The following is an 8,228-nucleotide window of genomic DNA, read 5'->3' on the forward strand; positions in this document are numbered from 1 at the left end:
GATGCATATCTGTGCTGTCAGCCGCGGGAAAGGTGGATCCTCCACTACAAGCCAACACCTCTTATCCTCATCTTGTCATGCGTGTAGCAGCGCAGCTCCGTCCAGCTCCATCCCTCTGACTGCTGCTGCCGCTGCTGACAACGACACTCCCGCTCCGCCTCGCCTCTCCGCACACGCACTTGTGCGTCGTGGAAGACACGCTGCGTCCGACAGAATGAATGGCTACGGGTCGCCCTACCTGTACATGGGGGCTCCGGTGTCTCAGCCGCGGGCTCCGCTCCAGAGGACCCCCAAGTGTGCGCGGTGCAGGAACCACGGCGTGCTGTCGTGGCTCAAAGGTCACAAGCGCTACTGCCGCTTCAAGGACTGCACCTGCGAGAAGTGCATCCTTATCATCGAGCGGCAGCGCGTCATGGCGGCGCAGGTTGCGCTCCGGAGGCAGCAGGCCAACGAGAGTCTGGAGAGCCTCATCCCGGAGTCCCTCAGAGTGCTGCCCGGCATTGGCATGGCCGGATCCGGCGAGGGGAACCAGGAAACCCCGCCGAGGTCAGAGGAGCTGGAGCTGCGGTGGAGCAGCACGGAGCCGGTGCAGGCCGGAGCACAAACATGCGCAGGTAGGAGGGAGGATGAAGAGGAGAGCTGCGGGATGCAGCTCCACCTTTACATCTCTGCTGGAAACTTTATTTTTTATTTCATATAATATAAATAATGAAGAACAAATTGGCTAAAATTCTGAACTACTTTATATTTAGCAACAAAACAACAGAAACGAATAGAAATAAATTTAAACTAGTACCTATCATTAGCTACTACTGGCTTGAAAAATAAAATAAATGGAGTGGAAGATTTTGCTGGCAATATGTATTCTTACACATTTTCTCACACATTAAACTGTGAAAAGATTTGTTATGGAAAAACATCTTTTAATGAAAAATATGGAAAGGTTAAAGCATTTCTAAATGAGCAAAGATTAATCAAAGATGTTTATCTGATCTTCATGCGCCTGTACAAACAGGTTTTAACGGTTTCTAAATATAAATGTTGGCCAGTGGTTTAAAGGGGTATTAAAATGCTGTCATTTGTTTTAGAGAGAATTGTTGTGTAACATTACATAACACATCTCTCTCTATGGTGAATATTGTGATATATTTGAATTACACCTTTTTGTTAAAAGGGATTAGATTGTTATCATTTTACACCTATTTCAAAATAAGATGATTTTATTAAGTTAGAAATTCACGGTAGGACAAGAAACAGGAAACGAAACGAAAAAGAAGCAAATTATTAAATAAATACAGAAATAGATCAAGATTTTGTCGACATTATGTGGATTATCTTTTAAAAAAAAAAATCAAAGAACTTGACAGGATGATATGAAATATATATATATATATATATCCTATAAATACTGCTTATCCAGTGTGTTGTACTGAAGGTGAATTAAACTACTGTGTTTTGTAACATTTTCACAAAATATTTAGAAAAAAAGCATTTTTTGACATTTTATTATTGATTGTGTAAAAAAAGCCACAAACCTCCTTCGAATTTTTTTGTTTTGTTTGTTTGTTTTTTGTCTTTTGCAATCAAAAATGTGAATTCAAAAAAGTATTTAGCATGAATGAACCTTCATTAGTTCAATATTTTAAACAGGCTAATGACTCTATTTCCCCAGGTAATTATTAGAGTAATGAGACCAGCATGAGAGTAGATTTGTTTTTATTTCTGTATTTATCGAAGATTACATTTTTATAAATTCTTAATTTTAAGCAGCAGTATTTCTGTCTAATTATGATTTATTTATGGAAAATGAAATTAAGTGTTTATTCACAGGCTGCAAAACGAGTCAGTTTATATTTGATATAATTTTTTCAACAATTTAATTTCAGCTGTTTTAAGGAGAATAGGCCTGTTTGGATTTGTATGAAAAGGCAGGGTCCTCAACAGGCCTACTCCTCCCTGGGGTCAAGAGGTCATTCCGGGTCAGATGTAACTAATAATTAGTAAATTATTAAATTAAATAATTATTAAATGAGTTCATACATATTCGTTTTCCTATTCACCTGCCTCCACCTGGCTGCACTAACAGCATTAGGACACGAGCACCGATCAGCTGACTCCTCATCAGCTCCGGGCCCGAGCGGGTTAAAGATGACGGTCATCAGTAGCGGACAGGCCCGATCGAATGTAATCGCCATATTTCTCGCGGGAGGTCAACTTCAGATGAGATGTTACCGAGCAACAGGCGATCTGTTTACAAAGTGTGGTCAGGAGGCATCGACACACCGCAGTCAGCACTTTGTGTTAACAGCTCCGGAGAGGGGAGAGGAGGAGAGCCGCGTAAATCCTCCATAAATCGCTGCGTTGGAGACAAGTTGACAAGCGAGTAATTGTGTGTTACCTTTCCTCGTGAGGAGAGCTTACAGGGCTTCTAATAGGAGAAGGAGGTCACGTGCAGAGAGGAGTCAGATTAGTGTCGAATTCATGTAATGCTCTGTCAGCTTGGTGCATGCCTCTCCTGCAGGATTACATTTGTTGTGTCTCTTGTCCAAACTTGACTCCTGACTCTCTGTGTCCTCGTCTTGCAGAGCCGACAGAGGACGGGCCCGATGAGGCGTCGGGAGGCGAGAACGGGGGGAGCTCCAGTGAGAAGGAGCAGGACCCGGTCAGCTCCCCAGAGGAATCCAAACCGAACTCCTGCTACACCCCGGAGCCTCCAGAAACCACCTCCCACCCGGAGGAGACCCGCTACAGCCTCCCCAAAGCCGGCAGCGCTGAGAAGGAGGCCAAGGCCGAGAGTCCTCACAAGTATCCCGTCAGCCCCGGGGAGCAGAGCGTGCTGATCGAAGGCCTCGCCGGCTCCATCAACCTGCCCTTCAGCCTTCGAGCCAACAGGCCGCCGCTGGAGGTCCTCAAGAAGATCTTCCCCGCTCACAAGCCTCCTGTGCTGGAGCTCATCCTCAGAGGCTGTGGGGGGGATCTGGTGGGGGCCATCGAGGTGCTGCTGTCCAGCCGGAATTCGGACGGGAGCGCGCACACGCACGCCGACCCGCACCCGGACGCCCTGGTGCTGCCTTCAAATGGACACCTGTTCGAGCACACGCTGGGCTCTTACCACCCGGTGTCCTCCTCCGCCAAGTGGTCGGTGGGCTCCGCTTTCCGGGTGCCCGAGTCGCTCCGCTTCACGTCCGACTCCGCTTCGGGCGTGGTTTCCACGGGCCCGCTGGGTGTCCCCCTGCAGCACCCGTCCTTCCCGCAGCCCACGCGCTACCCGCTCATGCTGCGCAACTCTCTGACGCGCAGCCAGGCCAGCCCCTTCGTGCACAACGACGTGACTCTGTGGAATACCATGGCCCTGCAGCAGCAGTACCAGCTCCGGTCAGCGGCCCAGTACGTATCTCCGTTCTCCCCCGCAGCCCCCGCCGGCCCCGGGGGTTCCGTGTTCCGCAGCTCCCCCATCCTCCCCTCCAGACCCTCCGAGGAGCAACGCATCAGCATCCAGGAGGAGAGCTGCACGCTGGGGCCCAAACCCGGCCTCTACTCCCCGGATGAGGAGTACGAGGAGCGGTCTGACTCCGCAGACTCCCGCATCCTGAGCTCATCCACCTAAAACACATGCTGATGATGGACTAACGCAGCAGGGGAGAACCAAAAATATTCTTCTGAAAGGACACCTGTGCGTGTGCGTGTGTGTGTGTGAGCGCGCGCGCGTGTGTGTGTAAGCAATCACCCATCGTCACGGTGATGTTAATCCTCCAACATCACATCACCCCTCGTGCTTTCAAGATGTCACTGGACCTGACCAAAACGGATGAATGTAACACATTGTGATCACTATTATTTTGAAAATCCATTACCTATTTCCTGTCAGCATGTTTATTACTGTGAAAACTATCGATGTAAAGATCACCACTGCATGTTATTAAGAGTATGCCAAATAAATCTGAGTTGTCCAAATGGATCGGACTGTTGTCTTGACTGAATTCAGGGCTTTAGGCCTGAGATGTTGTTGTTTTTGTTGTTGTTGTTATTGTTGTTGTTCCTGTGTGTGTTTACAAATGTTTGGGACTTGTCCACAGGAATGTTGTAAATTTATATTTAACAAACATCTCTGCTCTGTGGTTATAGCTGCTTTCATTCTTATATAATCATGCATTATGTTACATTAAACCCCAGGAGGTTCAGTGTTATCTAAAATTGTCTGTCAATATTGTAACAGCAGAATAATGTAATTAAATTCATGCTCTTTGTAAAATAAGAAATAATAACCAATTCATCCAAGAACTAATTTTAACATTGTAAGAAGGTGAAACAATTGGTTCCAGAGGAAGATTTAGAGAGAAAATATGGAGAGTTTGATATAAAGATCAGAACATCCAGAATAAGTTAAAGCAGCCGTGTCTCAAACACAACACACAACCACAGAACATTCACTCACTGTATTATCAGTATGTGGAGAACTCTGTTACTATTTATACACAGTTGCCTATAAAGCAGTAGCCTATAAAAAAATGAAATGGTTTATATGCAATATATTGTAGTTATAAGCGGATATATTTATAAGGACATTTTAAGCATATCAAAGCACAGTATCTGTCAACAAGAGATGTATTTTATGTTATTATAAGTGTGTTTTACTATATTGTCATTTATTATCTGTCGTATAACAGCCTCCACTTATGGCTGCACAAAGGAGCGATTGACAAATCCATTAATAAACAACTTAGCCTATATCTGCTTACAATTATAGAGCATTATAAGCCATTTATTAAATGTTTATATAGCTACTGCTTATTAATGATGAACAGGGGGATTTTAAATTTTGACAATTTCCCAAAAAAATAAATAAAAAATTTATTTTAAAAAACGATTTTGCATATTTTTGTATAGAAAATATCCAGCGATGTATTAACATGTACGTCACTTAAATGTTGCAACTGGTAAAAATGCAGTTAATTTTAATCACTGTATATACTGCAGGGTATAGATCAATAAAGTCTTATAACCCTAACCTATAGGTCATAATTTATTAGTTGATTATATTTTTGTATCATTATTCTGAATCTGCAAACTTAAGTTATCAAATACATGTAGCGGAGTAAATGTAGTAAAATATTTTGCCTCTGAAATGTTGTGGAGTAAAAGTAGAAAGTAGCAGGAAATTGAGATGCTCGTGTAAAGTACAAATACCTCAAAACTGTTCTTAAAGTACAAAACTTTATGAGTACTTAGTTACTTTTCACCACTGGTGTTTGAAAATTGAAGCTGTTTTGAATTGATACTCAGTGTGTCTGGTGCAGTATCGAGCATATCGGTAAAACAGTGAGTAAATGAAGTCACACTGAACAGCTGGATGAACAGCTGGAAGATTAGGAAGAAGACAGCGGTGGAATGTAACTAAGTACATTTACTCAGACGTACTGTACTTGTGCAGAAACTTGAAGTACTTTTAATTTCATTTCCATTTTATGCAACTTCATACTTTTACTCCTCCACATTTCAGAGGTAAATATTGGACATTTACAATTTTTCTGACCCTTCCTATCCAGTGAAAACCACAAATCTCCAAATTAAATGACTATAGGTTCATGCAGGGGCCAGTTTTTGTCAGTGTTGTTCAATGTGGGAGCCAACACAGTTTCAGAGGTGTGGTGGAGACACTTTATGAATCATCTATGAATAAATCTGAACAAATTATACATTTACATGTGAAGAATTTGTAGAAGAGATTCATTTAAAAAAAAAAAAAATGTACAAAAGTGTTTTAGAATGACAAAACTCCTGCTGGGCGAGAAGCGCAAAAGGTATTGATTAGGGGAATATGCAAAAGATCACAGTATAGACAATATCTGTCATGTGCAGGGATAATACCTCAAGATGTTGATGTAATGTGGTTGATAACTGATGAGGCCAAATGCAGAAGAAAAGGCTGGTGCTGGTCCATCATTGGTGATTAGACTGGAATTCTGGTCCTGAGACAGACAAACATGTTATAGGACAATTTCTTCACATCACATAAGTTCTTTATATTCATGTGTGCAATAATCAGGATAGATATGAATATGTAAATATAAATACTGTATGAATATCATGAAATGTAAATGCAAGAAAATTAAGAGTAAACAACCAAGTGTGATAAGAATTCAATGTATACACACACTATATAACCAACAAATTGAGTAGTACAAATATGGATATACTGTAAAATACATAAACAGTCGTATATTCATTATTAAGAATCAGCAGTATGAACATGTTTACACTGTGGGTCTGATTTAATCACAGTGGTATAGACAAGTCTTACTTTTAAAAGTGAATGATAGCGTGTTACTCACCTAGACACTGTGTCTTAACTCTCTGCTGTTGGTGAGACGGGTGGAGGCGGTATTGCATCTGTACTGGCTCAGGTCCTGAAAAAGACAGAGGTATGCTGAAATCTCCTGAGAAATGTAAAGACCTAGTGCACTTTCAATCATGGCTGATCTAACAGTAATGTAAAGTGGTTACAACATGGTCTACTGGGTCCATACAATCTCAAGTTATAGTCATCAGTTACAAAATGAGCCTAAAGTTACTGACGTAACTAGCTGTACAACAGCCGAGAGCAACAGACACAATCATAGTAACCACTAAAACGTCTGTCAACAACGTCAATATCACCACCTGAAATGTTTGTCAGTCGTTGCACTGATTATACTTTTAGCTTCAGAGCCAACATTGACGCTACTCACCAGGCTAACAGGAAAGTTGCAAGCTCGGCATCAAACCGCATCTCTTTACTCTCAGGAGCTGTCTCCAGCGGTGGAAACCCACATCGAGATTTACTCATGTCGCTTCTTTTCCTTGCCATTGAACGTGGTTTCTTGTCGGGAACGGTCCTTCGGGATGCAGATGAATATCGCCTTTTAGGAGGTTCAGCCATTCCTGTGTTTCTGTGATGCTAACTTCAAGCGCTGCCGGAAGTTGTTCTTCTTCGTGGGACTGAGACCAGACTTGACGCGCCACCGACTCACACAGCGTCTAGCGTCACAAAGTGGTATCACAACACAGGACAGGTCGGGGCTGGCTGGTGCGCATGCGCATTTCAGTAGATAACTCTGAAATACAACAGATGGAGGTCTTGATCATGACATTGTCACTGTGGCTGCTTCACACACTGTTGATAGTGTCAATTCATTTTTTTTAAATAAAGTTCTGGCCACATCTTATATTGCACCTTTACAGCACAACCACCAAACCTGACATTTAAAAAGTAAAGCTACATGTTAATTGTCCACATTGCAAACCAATTTAGTTTTCACACTTGAGTTAAAACAAAGACATTGAGCTTAACTTGACTAATATTGACACATTTGATGCATATAAAACATTTTGATTTACTTTTACGGTATATTAATCTATGCATGGGATATATAATACAATCATGCTTTCCCTTATACTTACATAAAATCTGTGATACACAAACATTTATATTTGCCCATTTTGCATTCAGGCCAGTAGATGTTGCACTGTTCAGATGAAGCATCAAGATATAAACCCTTTGTGGAACCACTTTGCTGAGAAAGTAAAACCTCTGACGCTGTGGGACTCACATCCAGTACCAGGCAGTTGATTTCTGCAAGCAAAGAAGATACAACAGCCCGGGAAATTTTACTCACCAAGTATTTCACTTACTGACCACGGACTGCTCACAGAGCCAGGTGTCAGTTCACTGCTGCCATGTTGATTCTGGTGTCCGTATATGTAGTCATGGGCTGTCTTACCAGTCACCGTATGTTGGCAGTCTTTATGTTATGACCCAGCTAGGGGAAAAGGGAAGCAACATAAAACCAGGTGTTATTGCTAAATCAAATTTACTGATTTAATTTATTGCGTAACCAGGAGGGTAAATAAGTAAACATAAATACAAACAAGGCAAGAGGATAACTGAAGTAGGGGAACAGGCGCCAACAAAGAGCCTAACTATGCGATTCTAACCAACCCAAAAACGCTAGAATCAGCGCCCCTGTTCTTAATGTGTCCAAAAGTCTTTTTCCAAGGGTGTGATGCGCAATCAGAATTTTAAGCCTTGCCCAGTCCCCAACAATCAACACCAGCATCTCAAACCAAATCACAAATTACACTCAAATGTTCACAAAGGCGGTACAGAGGCGAGCTGCCTATCATGTCAGCCGCCACTAATGATGTGCAGGCCGGGCTCTTAAACTCTCTTCCTCTGATGCTCAAACGGC

At 42.5% G+C, this 8,228-nt stretch overlaps 1 protein-coding gene across 1 annotated transcript; it reads left to right on the forward strand.

The window, feature by feature from the left end:
* Nucleotides 1-214: 214 nt before the first annotated feature.
* dmrt3 (doublesex and mab-3 related transcription factor 3) lies at nt 215-3,607 on the forward strand. The gene is made up of 2 exons (XM_022753780.1): nt 215-614; nt 2,595-3,607. Exons 1-2 carry the CDS (start codon nt 215-217, stop codon nt 3,605-3,607), a joined length of 1,413 nt encoding a protein of 470 aa, XP_022609501.1.
* The last annotated feature ends 4,621 nt before the right edge of the window (nt 3,608-8,228 follow it).

Source organism: Seriola dumerili, unplaced genomic scaffold (assembly GCF_002260705.1).
Source record: "Seriola dumerili isolate Sdu_G_001 unplaced genomic scaffold, Sdu_1.0 BDQW01000193.1, whole genome shotgun sequence".
Classification (NCBI taxonomy): domain Eukaryota; kingdom Metazoa; phylum Chordata; class Actinopteri; order Carangiformes; family Carangidae; genus Seriola; species Seriola dumerili.

What these genes read in the sequence shown, in the direction of transcription:
- dmrt3 (XM_022753780.1), top strand. Translation starts at nt 215, where the DNA reads ATGAATGGCTACGGGTCGCCCTACCTGTACATGGGGGCTCCGGTGTCT. An exon ending in CGGAGCACAAACATGCGCAG is followed by an intron (nt 615 to 2,594) that starts GTAGGAGGGAGG and finishes CAGAGCCGACAG; the next exon opens with AGGACGGGCCCGATGAGGCG.